Source organism: Gavia stellata, chromosome 14 (genome assembly GCF_030936135.1).
Source record: "Gavia stellata isolate bGavSte3 chromosome 14, bGavSte3.hap2, whole genome shotgun sequence".
NCBI lineage: Eukaryota > Metazoa > Chordata > Aves > Gaviiformes > Gaviidae > Gavia > Gavia stellata.
In genome coordinates, this window is record NC_082607.1 from 890903 (window position 1) to 905622 (window position 14720).

Here is a 14720-nt window from a genome sequence, read left to right on the forward strand (position 1 = left end):
GGAGGGGTCAGCCCCAGGATTTCGGCTGGGCTCATGGCACGGTTAAGCACAGCTGCACCGTTTGGACCCAGATGCAGATGCTTCTTCCAAAACTTCTTCCCAAAACTTCTTGAAGTATTTGGGTCCAGGGTTTTGGCTTGGTCCCGTCCTTAACTGAACTGCTTGTTTTGAGCTTTTTTTTTTTCCCTGTGCTGTAACTTTGTAATTGGAAATGCAGCCAGAGCTCTCAGCTGAGGCTGTTGATGGATGGTGATGAAATTGGGGTGTTTCACTGCAGTCCGGTCTGGGTGGATCTGGCTTCAGTCCAGTCTGTGCTGGGTGGTGCCTCCGAGAGGGACGGGTGAGACCCTGAAACTGCTGTCACATTTTCTACACTTGAGGTCAAATGTTTGTCAAACTCAGAAGTATAAATCTCAGCAGACCGACGGACTGCTGACACCAGGCAGCAGCTTGCTTTGGCTGTGCGAGCTTTGGGCTCTTTTCCCCCAAGTTCTGTAAATTTGAGAAATTTCCCAGAAAACAGTGCTGGCCCTTGGATGGGGTCATCCAGGCAATAGTTGAACCATGTGTGAGGGATGGGAACCTGCCAGGCAGGGGGGTGTAGAAAACCATCAGGGTGTTGGTGCCTGCCAGGATGAACGCCAGCTTGAAAGAAGAGGTGGGGTGGTCTGGGGTGGTGGGAAGGAGGAAGGAGAGGGAAAGGTTTCTTTGGAAGGCTTTTCTGGAGGATGTTTGCAAAAGTGACCAGCCCTAAGCTTTGATGAGCTCTGAACTAATTATTAAAAATAAATATCTTCCTGTCTTGCCTGGCAAAGTACTGTATTTGGTTTGGTGGGTTCAGAAATGAAACGTTTCATCGGGAGGTTAAGATTGTATCTTGTGGCCCTATCATTCCTGTTACCTCCTCCTCTTCGCCTTGTGCTAGCGGAGAGGCTAAAGCCGAGCAGTTTCTGCTGCCTTGGGCAGAGACCCCCTCGGCACACGGGCGTCGCTGCCCACCAGCACACCCCCGGGCTCCCCGGGTTTCTGCAGCCGGTCATTTCCTCTGCTTTCTGCACATAAAACACGGGCTCGGGCGCTGCTGGAGTGCTCCCACTGCGGGAGCTGGGGGGGAGCGGGCTGCCGCTGCGGGGAGCATCGCTGCTGCCGGGTGGGATGCTCAGGCTGGTTCTTTGCTTTCTTTCAGAAATCGAAGCCAAGAAAGCTTGCGACTGGCTGCGAGCGGCGGGATTCCCTCAGTATGCCCAGCTTTACGAAGGTGAGAGCTGCTTCCTCCTGCTGATCCCGGTCCCTGCCCTGTACCTGGTCTCATATCCCGTGTCTCAACCAAATACCAAAGGTGGCTGCAGGGAGAGCTCACAAAGCTCTGGGGAGAGGAGAGGACGGAGAGGATTGTTTACTAATTACATGATTGTGTGTTAAAACTTTAAGCCCTTGGACTTGGCCGTGGCCTGGAGAGCCAGCCATGCCATTAACTTTTCTGCATTCCTGAACTTTTCCCCTTCAGGCAGGGCTGCGAGGAGTCCCCAGGGCGGCTGCTCTGGCCAAGGGCAGGCAGCCTTTGGAGAGCCGTCGGCTCTTGAGTAGTTCAGTGAGTGTTTGCAGTGGGTGGGAGCGCAGAGGCAGCCAACGTAGGTAATGTGGAGAGCGAGCGTTTCCTCCCTCCCTCCCCGCTGACACGTCCTGCGGGCTCCTGCCCTGCCCCAATATGCTATTTGGCAGCAAGGTCTGTGCTTTCTGAGTACGCAGCAAGCTGTGCCCGGGGCGGACCGGGTCCCCGCGCTGCGCAGCTCCCGGGGTGCAGGGGATGGGCAGACCCCCCAATGGACCCACTCCCGCCTCCTCTGCCACGCACCCACGGGGGGTTTGCAGGGTGACTGTGGTGGTGGGTCTCGCTCCGGCTCAGCTGTGTTTACTTCAAACCCATGGCGGGACTGGTGCTGAGCAGCGGTGGCTGCAGCCGGCCCCAGCTGGCCGGGACAATAGCGGGAAGCCGGGTCTCCGGTGGGCTGCAGCGATGGCTATTGTTTGGCCGGGCACTTCCACTGCCCCCCGCAACACGTGCACGGGAGCCACGCTCTTGCCCCCCGGGTGATGGCTTTACAGGCTGCCTGTTTGCCTCTGGTTTCTATTTTAGGGGGCAGGCTCCTAGCAAGGCCACGTGCAAGGACTGGCCGGATTCCTGCAGGGGAGACGCAGCCCCAGGTGTCGGCCCCGAGCAGCGCTTACAGCCCGGGGTGGCGAGGAGCGGGTGCTGGGTGCTAGAGTCTATGAATAAACTGACCCTTTTCCCAGCCTCTCTGAGCAAAACTTTCCACATCCTCCGAGTGTTTCATTCTGTTTTTCTCCCCAGCTGGCAGGGCTAAGCGTCCCCTTGGTAATTGCACTCGATAGCTTCATTAACAGCCGGGCTTAGACACTTGTGGTTAGTGGTCCAGGTCCTACGGAGCTGGTCCCAGCAGAGCTGTCTCCGAGTGCACAGAAATGAGCAGGGAACTGGACGGAGGCCCTTGGGCACCTTGCTGCCCTCACCTAACTTACCTGGAAAGACCACTGCCCAAAGACCCTGGGCATGTACCGCCTCTGGGAGGTCCTCCAGCTACTGCCCTGAGGCCAGCAAGCGTATCTGCCTGTGAAGACCTGACCCGTGGCCTTTGAGGCGTGCGTGGGGATTGAATGAGATGCTAGATCTACTGTACCACCATACTGGTTGAGCTTTCTTGCCCCTGGGAGACCTCTTAGCAGCTTTAAGCTCTCCCCAGGGAGCGGAGAGGCTTTCTTGACCCTGGGGGATCAGTGGGAGAAGGGAGTCATTGATGAGCAATCAATGCACGTGTAATGTAGTGCTTTATGGGGCACCAAGATGACTCCTGGGCAGTGTTAGGGAGGTGGCTACTTTCCAAACCCACCATGAGGTGCCGAGGGGAGAAGCCGAGGGGGTCCTCATGCCCCCTGCAGTGTGCGCAGCCAGCATCCCCGAGGAGGGGCAGCCCAGGCTCCAGATGTGCTTAGCTGGGATCAGAGCTGCGCAGGGGTACCTGCATGGGCGTTTGAAAGCGCTGTGAAGGGCTGGTGTTTATTTCTGAATCAGCTCCTCTTGCCGAGTGCTAAAGCCAGGATAGCACCCCAGCCCAGCAGGAGCCTTTCCTGTGGGCTTTAACTGCCCCAGGCATGCCAAGGTCCCCGGTGCAGTGACCGGGTTGGTTGTCCTGTGAGGGGGAAGCGGTCTAAGAAGGAGGCGAAGGGTATCTGCTGCGTGACACTGATCCCCTCTCACCATCTGGGCTGCTGGCTCCTGGCCTGGTGGGGCTTATTTCCACCCCTCTCCTCTGCCTGGCTCATTCTTCCCACCTCTGCATTTGGTTTGCCCTCACCACCATGGCACCCCCAGCCCCTCTGTGCCAGCCCTCTCTGTGTCTTGCTCTTGTTCTTTGCTGGCTGCCTCCTGGCACTGCTGGCAGGGATGCAAAAAGTGATCCCTTAGGAGGAACTGCTGCCGGGAGCCCAGGTCGAGTGCTGCCTGCGGAGAGCTGCCTCCCGGCTGGTTCAGCGAGACAGTCCCTCTCTGTAGGTTCCCCTCCCGCAGCCACGGCTGTCACAGGTGGTGGCTCCCTTGGCAATGCGATGCTCCAGCCTTCCCGCCTTCTTCTGACTGGTACTCCTGGCCCAGAAGCCTCCCACGCCTTTCTGCTCCGCTGCTCTCCCGCTTCCCCAGCTCTCCATCCTTGGCATCTCTCCACCTCTCGCTCCTCATAGCATCTCCCTCCTCCCACGCTCACCACTGGCCCTTGTGCCTGATGGACTGGCTGGCTCAGAAGCAGCCACTGATTTTTCCTCTCGCTTTCCTCCCCAGACTCGTTGTTCCCTCTGGACATCGGTGCTGTGAAGAAGGACCACAGCTTCCTGGACCAGGACTCCCTCAAATCCCTGTGCAGGTAACGCTCCCTCACACCCCTTCACGGCTGCAGGCAGCGGACCCAGCGCCAGGACATGCCCCAGGCGAGGGCTCAGGGCAGCTGCCCCATCCCTGGGGCCGGCGGGGCGGTGGGTGCTGTGGGGTGCCTGCCTTGCACCCCAGCTGCGACTCAGAGCCCGCTCAGGCGCTGTCGCTCCCTCTGCAATGAGGAGTTTGGATGCCTTAGTCTTTCAAATTGGAAGGCATTGTTGGATGGTGCCGGGAAACGATAGCATTTTTGGTTTGAACATACAGAGCTCCTGGAGAACAGAAACATTTCCCGGGAATAATTGTCCTCTTTGTGTGACTTTCGCACTATGTTTTAATTTCAAGCTTGGGTAACTCTGGCCTGTAGAGCTCGATTAAAAATAGATCAGTCAGAGCTGAGCTCTCGAACTGAGCAGAGGTGCAAAGAGAGACCCAGTTCTGCTGCCCCGCAGCCCACGCTCTCCCCTTCCACCGCCGGCTGCCCTGGGTGGCTCCTTGCGGGCTGTGGTCCCCCGGGGAGGGAGCCGTGTCTGCCCAGCGTGTTTTTTATGTAGCTTTATTTTGCAAGGATGCTTCATAACATCTCTGAGGACGAAATGGAGTTTGGAAACCACATCTCTGCATCAGAGTGAAGGGGTCTTGCTCGGCTGTTGGCATAAGGCAGATTCAGGTCAAAGTGCCTGTGGATGAAATCGTGTCTGCGGACAGAGTTTCACTCGGCCGTCAGGCGCGTGCTGTCTGCAAAAGAGAGAAAACACGCAGCGAGGGATTTGCTGAGCATTGGTGCAGTGCGAGGGGCTCCGTGGAAGTTGCACACTGCTAATTAGCACATCGCACGGGTCGTTAGGTGCTGCGGGTGCTCACAGCGGTGGTTTGGGAGCTGTCGGGTCGCACTGTGATTTGCTTTGCACAGGTGAAGTCTGTGCTGGTGGGTCCCTCCTCTTCCCCGGAACAGCCGCTCTGGTGGCTGCTCCAACCAAGGATTCCTGCGTTCACAAGTGCTCGCTGGCTTCGTGTGACGTTAGTCATCCCGGTGCCTGGCAACGCAGCCCTGCCGTATATTTTCCATCAGGACACGCTACTCCTTGCAGCAGCAGGGCTGAAAATAGCTCCGGGAGATGCCGCTGGGTGTGTTGCTGCAGGGAGGCAGCGTGTGTTTCGGGGGGGAACTCTCCCAGCGCTGCCAGCGTCAGCAAGAGCTAACACCCAAAAGGAGGGACCCCCTCCTCCCGCCCCAGTGTCTGTCTGTCCAAACAATCTGTCTGTCCAGAGAGGCTGTGTGTCGCACTGGTGGGCAGTGACTCAGCCCTGCCTTGGCTTTTGGGGCCACATCATCGTGCCCGTGCCCCCGCGCTGACTCCACGCCGAGAAATGAGCCCTGCCTCTCGCTGTCCCTCCCACACACACTGCTGCTGACCAGAACAGAGAAGGATGGGAAAATGGCCTGTTACTTATTTGTTTTCCCAACAGAGAGGCTGCTGTGCCGGGCAGGAGGGGATCCCCTGCGCCGATTCCCAGGTGCTCGGTGAGCTCCTGGTTTTCCCTGCTGGTGGTGGCAGCGAAGCGGGAGGTGACGAGAAGTCTCTGACCGTCCTGCCCTGTCTGAGCTTTTGGGTCCTTTTGTCGTGGCCTGGCCAGCCGCAGGGGCTTCTGAAATTGTTTTGCTCTAATAACCTGGAGCAGGTCATCCCTGCCGGCTCGCGGGACCAGTGCAGCTGGGTGGGCCACGTGGAGCAGGAATGTCCCCGGTGCCTCGAGCTGTCTCTGGGGTCCCTGAGGTGGCCCCTTGCAGCATTTGGCTAAGAAAAAGGTCTAGAAGGACACTGGAATATGCAGCTCTTCCAAGAAAATGAATCCCCTTGACGTGTACTCTTCCCCCCTAGCACACATGTGCTCCCATCTTGCTCCCTCTGCCAGACTTCATGCATTTAATCCTGCCGCAGGATGCACTGCAGGACCATGCTCTTGGTTGGGGGGCTTCAGTGGGATTGCAAGAGGGGCATTAGTCAGATTTTTGGTAAAATGTCCCTGAGGTTTGTTTTTTGGCTGTGCAGACACGGTATTTGCATGCTGGAACAACAGTGCTTGTCGTAGCATTCATGAAGGTGCTAATTAGAGTGAATTAACTGGAGATTCATTCACTTGTGTAAAGAAAAAGCCGCGGGACTTGAAGCTGTAGGCTATAGAAGGGTGAAGGGCCAGGCCAGGGGCCAGCCCTGCTCCGAGGGCTCCTGGCAACTGTGCTTGAGGGAACGGGTCTCCCCAAGCCCGCAGGAGGTTTGCCCTCGGAAATAGCAGAAATGCCCCCGGCAGCCCTCGGGGCTGGGCTGCTCCTCCGCAGGCAGCGGGGTGGGGGTCACGGCTGCCCCCCGCAGCTGTCGGTGGGGCCAGCTCACAGCCAAGGCAAACCCTCAGCATGCGGAGGGAGCTGGGACGCCCGGCAAACGCTGCCTGAGAGGCGGCCGGCACCCGCGTGGCCCCTGCGGCATAGGGGTGCCGCAAGCGGTGGGAGGCAGGTGTCCTTTGATGCTGCGGTTGTGGGAGAGCAAACGCGGGGCGCTGGGGTGGCTGCAGGCATTTAGGCACGGCCAGAACATCCCGGTGCCTGCGCGGAGGGAGCGGAGTGCCGCTCCGATGGCTACGCTTGCAAAATCCCTGCTGGCGCATAACCAAGGGCTTGTGCTGCTCGTGCGCTCGAGCGGTTTCACCCCTTGGCTGTGACACCCAAGGCGCATGTGACTGGGTGCCCGGGCGGGTGGCGGAGGCACGGGGTGCCTGCAGAGCTCTGGGGGCAGGGGTGCAGCTTGGGGCGCTGCGCTCCCCCGGGAGCGGGCTTGGAGCTGCGCCAGGCTCTGCGTGTCCCTCTGATCCCTCGAGCCGCAGCTGCTGGGTGACAGGTGACAGCGAACAATGAGGGCTCTAAGACAGAAACAGAGGAAAAAGAAAAAGCCAGCACCGCGGCCCCCGCAGGGGCCAGGACCGCAGTGAAGCCTCTCTTGGTTTCTTGCAGGAGGCTGATGACCCTGAACACGTGTGCCTCCATGAAGCTGGAAGTCCACTTTCAGCGTAAACAGGTACGTCCTGGGCGTTCAAGGGCAGGCGAGGGGCTGAGGGGCGCGGGGGAACGTGTGCGCACTGGTGGGGCAGCAGTCCCGTGTTCAGTAATATCACTGCTGTGCTCCAGTCCTGCCCCTGGGCACAGAGCAGCACCCAGCGCTGCTGTTCATTTGTTTCACTGCCTCCCAGACGGACACGGCCCCAGACGTGCCCGGCTGAATTAGCGGGCGCCTGCGTTTGCCCTGTGCCCCTGCACCCCTCCGAGTCTCTGGCAGTGGCAGTCAAACCGTGGGAGTTGTTTCACCCGTGCTGGGACAGCCGTGGTGGTCTGCGCAGGGCTGTGTGCCTGCAACCTGCAGCAGCACCCTCGGGGTCTCTGCTGAGGCAGGCTCCGAGACCCGCCGGCAGCACGTCTCCAGGAGGAAGCCTGACCCCGGAGGGACAGGTGGAACCAGCCTGTGTGTCACAAAACGCAGTTAGTATCGGCATATTAATAACAAAACCTTTTATATTTCCCTTAATGAATAATATGTTTAAAATGCACACCAGCTTGGTGTTTGGCATATGGAAATCACTACCTGGGTGTATCCCTGCTTCTTCTGACTGCCCTTATTTTGGCTTGGGAAGGGATGCTGCCCTGCATCCCTCGCTGCGCTGCTGTGTGTGGCCGGGGATTTGCAGGGAGGCTCCGCGGGGATGTCCTGACTGCCTGTGAGCTCTCCAGAGGCAGCCTGGACGCAGCACCTTCCCTTTCCCAGCGCAGTATGGCCCTTGGGCATAGCAAAATGATGCCTGGAGGCTCCTGGAGCCCTCTGTTGCCAAAGGGGCCCAGAGTGGGTTTAAGGAGCCGTGCTGTGGACTGTGCCCTCCGCTGGGGTGCTTGTCCCAGGGGAGCGGGGCAGGGGGACGCGCTGACCCTCTGTGACTCTGACTGATTGCTTGTCCCCTGTTGTCGACCTCCTGCAGAATGAAGACTCCGAGGAGGATGACCTCTGCGCCATCAGCGACCGGTGGGCTTTTCAGAGGGACAGCAAGAGGTGGTCACGGGTGGGGTCCGTCGACGTCCTGTCCCAGGGCTCCGAAGTCCTGACCTCCACCATGCGGCTGGCGTCCAGCCGTGAGAGCGTCCTCACGGACCTCAGCACCAACCCGGAGGCCGTGTCCCTGCACAGCAGCGGCAGCACCGGCAGCACAGGTGGCATGTTGGGCGTCGGGGCCGCGCCACCTGACCCCCCGTCCCCCATCCACACCGATGCCGCCATCGCTGCTTCCAGCCGCAGCTTGAGTGAGCACTCCTTGCCGGAGCAGCCCTTGAGCCGCGGCGAGGGCTCCAAGGAGAAGCCGAAGAAGCGACGGACTCGCAGCTTCCTGAAGAGGATCGAGTCCCTCCGAAGGAAGGACAAAGAGAAAGCCGGACCAGATGAGAAGGTGGCCCCGCACGGCAGCATCACAGCTACACCAGGACGGGGCTCCCTGAAGACTAATGGGGATCTTGCAGCCACCAAGGCCAACTCCCCTAAAAGAGGGGTACCTGCCTCTTTCCATGGCAAAAAACACTTCTCGGTATCGTACAGGACTAACCGCTTGCTAGGCTCAGGCGGGAGCAAGGTGAGCTCTGATTCGAAATGCAGTGGAGTCTACCTGGAGGACTATGAAACGGCTGTGACAGCCAGAGGCGACTGGGCTGCTGGAGAGTGCCAGCACCGGCAAGTGCGCCGGAGGGATTGCTTGGTCTACGTCCCCCGGGACCACAAGCCGGGCACCTTCCCCAAATCCCTCTCCATTGAGAGCTTGTGTCCCTTGGGCAGCAGCTCCCTGACCCACTGGAAATCGGGGAACGCACCCGTCGGGCTGGTGGGGGGCGGCGGGGGCGGCAGCAGCAGCAGCGTGGAGGGATCGTCTTCCCCACGGGGCTTCGCCTGCCGCCGCCGGCGGGGCTCCTGCAGCAACCTGGGCAGCCGGGTCAGCGTGTACGACAACGTGCCGGAGTTCGGCAGCAGCGAGGATTTCTGCAAGGAGGACGGGGAGGTGACCTATGAGAACCTCGACGACATACTGCAGCACATGTGGGGGCTGCAGCAGAAGGTGGAGCTCTGGTATAAAGCCATCTCCCCCGACCTGGCTGGGGAGGAAGGGGGCGAGGAGGAGGAGGATGAGGAGGAGGAGTCGGACTCGGGAGGGGAACCCTCCAACCTGCACTTTGAAGAGCGGTCCATGTCGGATGTTGGCACCTCTGCCAGCGACTTTGACAGCACGGGCAACTCCCTCAATGAGGCCGAAGAGATCGAGATGCGGGAGCGCCGGGACTCAGGGGTGGGAGCATCGCTCACCAGGCCCTGCAGGTAAGCGTGGGCTGGGGCTGGGGTTGCGTCCTCCTCTCCTCCGCCATCCCTGGGAAGGGCTCAGTCCTGGAGCTGCCGGACTGCTGCCGGCCAGGGGACCGCTGCAAGCCCGTCCCCCATCCCACGGGTGCTTCTGCAGCAGGGGTGCACAGCCCATGGCTCGGGGGCAGCAGCACCAGAGCCGTTCCTCGAGGGGTGCTGGCCGGTGCCCCGCAAGCCCTGGCTCGACATTGTCACCCTTTCCCTCCTGGCAGAAGCGGGGTGGAGGGAGGGGGATGCTGGTGGACCAGCACCGTGGTGCGGTGCGGGCAGGGGGAGCGCAGCGCGGGTCGCTGGTGCGCTCTGGTGGCTGCAAGCCACGGCTGCCAGCCCTGCTGCCTGCTGCTGCTGCCTGTTGTGTACAGGCTGCGACCTCCCTGCCTGCACAGACCCAGAATTAAATGGTTTTTTATTTACTAGTAACAGGTCTAAACGAAGGAGGCACTTGCTTCCAATGTGCTAGTGCTCCCTTGTGCTTTTCCTAAGAAAACTCCAGCCGTTGCTGAATTCTGTGGCTTTTCTAGTCTCTGCTAGGCTGACGCTGGAGAGTGATGTGTCTGCAGGCAGGAATGGGGGGGATAAAGAGGGGTGGTTTTTTCATTAGCTGTGAATGTCACTTCTAGGCTTGGGGATGCACCGGGGCAGCTGGGCAGGAGAATTCCTGGAGCAGCACGGATTTGGGAGGGGTTTTAGCAGTCTCCCAAGGGAGCACTACCTCCTTGGGGTGTCTTTTCTTCTTGAGAAAGTGGGTGTTGGAGATGTCCCCTTTGACATAGCATTGCTCTGTGTGGTGGTCCTGCAGGCATGTGTCACCCTGAGCATCCGAGCTCTCCCCAGGTCTCCTGGCGGGGTTGTAGCCCAGCACAGCCCTTGGGTGCTGGGGCAGGTGCAGCGAGCCTGAGGTGCAAGAGGAGAGGATGCTGGTTGTTTCAGGGGAACCTGGGGGAGGGAGCAGTCCTTTGAGGCAAGGGAAAACATCTCTCGTGCTCTCCCTGCCACCTTCTCGCACTGGGTTTGTGAGCACCCAGGGGGAGGAAGCAGCACTCGCAGCACTGGGGCAGGCGCTGGGATCCCTGGGCTCAGCCCGGCTGCTGCTGTGCCCGCACCTTCCCCCAAAGCAGTGGGTGCTGTGGGGAGAGAAAGGCCCTTCCCCGGTGTCTCCAGCTCTGCCACCGCCGGCCTTTCCCCGCAGAAAGCTGCGCTGGCACAGTTTCCAGAACTCGCACCGGCCCAGCCTGAACTCTGCCTCCCTGGAGATCAACCGCCAGTCCTCTGCCCAGCTCAACCTGCTCCAGAAGTGCTCCCTGCTCCGTCTCACAGCCATCATGGAGAAGTACTCCGTGCCCCACAAGCAAGCCTGGACATGGTGAGCCAGTGGGGAGGGGGACCGGGAGGGTGCTCCCATGGTGGGTGCAGGCTGCAGCTCTGCTCTGTGCCGGGCACTGACTCCCAGCCGGGGTTCTGCAGCCTGGGGCAGCTTCGGTGTGTGAAGATGATGGAGAGGGAGGGGAAAAAGCTGAAACAAAAGCTGGCTTTGCTGTGCATGGCTGTGGGCAGCCTTGCAGGCGTGAGCCGGGGGCTGACGCCTGGGCTCCTGGCATCATCTGCGTCCAGGATGGCTGCAGGTATTTGTGGGGCGTTAAAAATGCTGCAGCAACATAAGAGAGGGGGACAGTGGTTTCCTTTTGTAGCCAAGTATCAAAGCATTTTGGCTTAATAAAATGTGCTGCAGTTCCTGCTTGAATGCTGCCTTGCTTATATTCAAAACATGGCAGAAGTGCACGTATGTGTGTGTTACTTGGGGTCCTGCTCCCCTCTGCGAGGTGGTGCTGAGGGAGCCGTTCGTTGCACTGATGTCTGTCTGTCCCACCCCACAGGACTGTGCCCAAGTTCATGAAACGGAGTAAAGTCCCCGACTACCGGGACAAGATGGTCTTCGGGGTGCCGCCCATCATCAACGTGCAGCGGACGGGGCAGCCCCTGCCCCAGAGCATCCAGCAGGCAATGCGCTACATCCGCAGCCAGTGCCTGGACCAGGTGATGCCGCGACTGCCGTCCGTGGCTGCGGGGCGGCTCCGAGCCTGCCGCTGTGCAGCAGCGCTGTGATTTGGGGAAAAAACCTAGCCTTCAGGGGTCCTTTTTGTTCACCTCTTGTGGTGCTTGGCTGTGGTGAAGTGGGAGGGCAAGATTGTCTGTTAGAACCCCACACCCACCGGTGTCTCCTTGGCCATCCCTCACTCAGGCTTCTCCCCTGGGTTGCAGGGGAGTGAGGTCTTTAGGAAAGGGCTTTCCTGGCCTGTCCCACGGGAGTCCACCCGGGCGCTTGCCGGGTTGGTGCCTGCTCTGCACTCGAGCACCAACCCTCTCTTCCCCGGCAGGTTGGCATTTTCCGAAAGTCAGGGGTGAAGTCCCGTATTCAGGCGCTCCGGCACATGAATGAAACCAGCCCCGACAACGTCAACTACGACGGGCAGTCGGCGTACGACGTGGCTGACCTGCTGAAGCAGTATTTCCGCGACCTGCCGGAGCCCATCTTCACCAGCAAGCTGACGGACACCTTCCTGCAGATCTACCAGTGTAAGTGCTGGGCTGGGGCTGGTCGCCCCAGGGCTGGGGACGAATGTCAGGGTGTCCCAGGGAGGAGGCATCTCTCTGTTCATTCGGACAGAGGCAGTGGAAGCAGGTGGTGGTCTGTGGGGATGGACCTGCTGACCATCAGCTTGCCCCGTGCTCGCAGTTGTGTCGAAGGAGCAGCGGCTGCAGGCGGTGCAGGCGGCCGTTATTCTCATGCCGGACGAGAACCGGGAGGTGCTGCAGACCCTGCTCTACTTCCTGAGCGACATCGCCTCCGCGGAGGAGAACCAGATGACGGCTGGGAACCTGGCAGTGTGCCTGGCCCCCTCCATCTTCCACCTCAACGTGTCCAAGAAGGAAAGCACCTCGCCAAGGTAAGGGTTGGACTAGCCCTGGCCTCCCCAGCCTTCCTGCAGCCCCTGTCTCCCCATCGCCCCTTCCCTGTCCATCCCGGGAGGAGGTTACTGAACTGGAGCAAGGCACGGTGGGAACGTGCATGCTCTCACACAGCCCCCCATTGCTCTGCTTTGCAATATGGGGGTCCCCCACCCTGTGATGCAAAGCAGAGCAATGGGGGGCTAGAGGCGGGCAGGATGCCCGCCTGGTCCCAGCGATACCTCCTCCTCCTCCTCCGCAGGGTGATACATAAGCGAGGCACCATGGGGAAGCCCGACCAGAAGGACCTCAACGAGAACATGGCTGCAACGCAGGGGCTCTCCCACATGATCACCGACTGCAAGAAGCTCTTCCAGGTGGGTGGCTGTGGCATGTCCCTGGCATTGCCCTCCCCGGGCGCTGCCAGTGGGAGATACAACCTCGCTGGTGGGGTGCTGGTCCTGCGGAGCCAGTGTGGGGTGAGATAAGGGTGTCCATCCTTCAGCGGGGCAGCTGCTGCCAGTCGGTCAGCCCCGGGGCGTGAAGCCCAGCTACGTCTTGTCGTGTTGTAGGTTGCAAAGCTGCAGGACGTATGTCCAGGGAGGCTGTGTCCATCCTTCCCCGCTCCTTGGTGGGATGAAGAGTTGTGGTTTTCTAGCTGCCCAGGATCGGTCACAAAGTCCACATAGGATCCCTCTGACTTTCTGAAGATCTGTATGCTCTTGGCTTGTAGGTCTCCCACGACATCTTGCTCCAGCTGAGCAGCTCATATATGGCAGCAGATGCTTACCCCCATCCCCTGGCTGACTTTGTGTGTCAGGGGGAAAGCAAGGATTTACACTCCTACTTTGAGCAGAGTGTCCAGAACTTGCTGAAAGAGTCATCGGAGAAATTCAAGGGGTGGCTGAACACCCCAGGACCCCTGAACACGGAGCTCTCCTGCAAAAAGGTAAATGCCACTGTGTGGAGAGGGGCTTGGGGGTCACGTGGGGAAATGTGTATGGCATGACTGTCGGGAGCCATGGGTCCTGCTGGCACCTGCCAACTGGCTAACAACCCCTTGGTGCTTGTTCCCTTTGGCGAGGAGGGATCAGCAACCCCTTCCCCAGGCAGAGTTGGGGCTGAGAGATGGAAAGATCGGGGATGGAGGGTGCTTTGTGCCCAGCAGTCCCAGCAGAGAGCCCACTGTGGTGGTGGTAGCAGAGGAGCTGGCTGCCCGCACCCATCCCATCCCATCCCATCCCATCCCATCCCATCCCATCCCATCCCATCCCATCCCATCCCATCCCATCCCATCCCCTTTCTAGCCAGCAGATGTGATGGTGCTGCTCCACGGTGATGGGAGCCATCGGTAAAGCCGCTTGTGGGGGGGTGTTAGCAGTGTGGGGGTCCTGCAGGACGGCCTGCCTGACCCTTTGCTCCACCCATCAGGTTGGGGACGGGCACCCTCTGCGCTTGTGGAAGGTCTCCACAGAGGTCGAGGCCCCTCCTGCCACAGTGCTGCACCGGGTGCTTCGGGAACGTCACCTCTGGGATGAGGACCTGCTGCAGAGCAAAGTGGTGGAGGCCCTGGACAAGAACATGGAGGTCTACCACTACGTCACGGACAGCATGGCACCCCACCCGCGCAGGGACTGCGTGGTGCTCCGGTGAGGGCAGGGAAGGAGCCGAGCGGGAGGGTTTGGTCTTGCTTTGGTGGATCCCATCTGGCCCCAAGTCCTGGCTGCTCCTCCCTGGGCTGTGCAGGCTCCCCCACCTCCTGCTCCCGATGCGGACCCTGAGGGTGCCCGGGGGTGGGCGCGCAGGGACGGGAGCTGAGCGGGGCTGCTCTGTCCCGCAGGCGCTGGCACACGGACCTGCCGCGGGGAGCCTGCCTCCTCATCTCCATCTCGGTGGAGCACGACAAGCTGCCGGTGGAGGGAGGCGTCAAAGCCGTCGTGCTGATGTCCCAGTACCTCATCGAGCCCAGTGCCATGGGCCGCTCCAAAGTGACCCACATCTGCAGAGCTGACCTCAGGTAACAGGGGCCCTTGGTGCTACTGCATCAGCGGGTGCATCAGCCGGGGGGGAGGTTGATGGAGCAGCAGGTAGTGGTGGGGCGCAGGAGCTGCTCATCCCTCTGCTTGCCTGGCCTGGCAGCGCGGGCAGGGCTGCAGCTCATGCAGTATGGTGCCTGCCTGCCCCAAGGGAAGGGGGTGCTGGTTTGGGGCCGGGTTTTACCTGCCAGATGGTTACTGGGAAAGGAGCCACCAGCTCAGTCTTATGGTGCTGGCAGTTCCTCCGGTGGCTCTGCGTGCGGCAGCAAATCCCTTAAAGTTTCTGCAGAAAACACGGGGTCCCCTGTGGGTCTGAAGCATGGCATTGGCGCTCTCCTCGCTGGGGTGTAGTGG

General features: G+C 60.2%; 1 protein-coding gene across 3 annotated transcripts in view; it reads left to right on the forward strand.

Moving 5' to 3' along the window:
• Positions 1-14720, forward strand: part of STARD8 (StAR related lipid transfer domain containing 8) — a 61612-nt gene that overhangs the window by 44628 nt on the left and 2264 nt on the right. For all 3 annotated transcript variants that reach the window (XM_059824265.1, XM_059824263.1, XM_059824264.1), the window contains exons 2-13: positions 1187-1258; positions 3854-3935; positions 6954-7017; positions 7967-9342; positions 10574-10747; positions 11259-11418; positions 11760-11958; positions 12119-12329; positions 12593-12707; positions 13064-13279; positions 13762-13979; positions 14171-14347. In XM_059824265.1, the coding sequence (XP_059680248.1) occupies positions 6961-7017; positions 7967-9342; positions 10574-10747; positions 11259-11418; positions 11760-11958; positions 12119-12329; positions 12593-12707; positions 13064-13279; positions 13762-13979; positions 14171-14347 (2903 nt within the window). In that variant the 5' untranslated portion in view covers positions 1187-1258; positions 3854-3935; positions 6954-6960. The remainder of the gene's footprint in view (positions 1-1186; positions 1259-3853; positions 3936-6953; positions 7018-7966; positions 9343-10573; positions 10748-11258; positions 11419-11759; positions 11959-12118; positions 12330-12592; positions 12708-13063; positions 13280-13761; positions 13980-14170; positions 14348-14720) is intronic.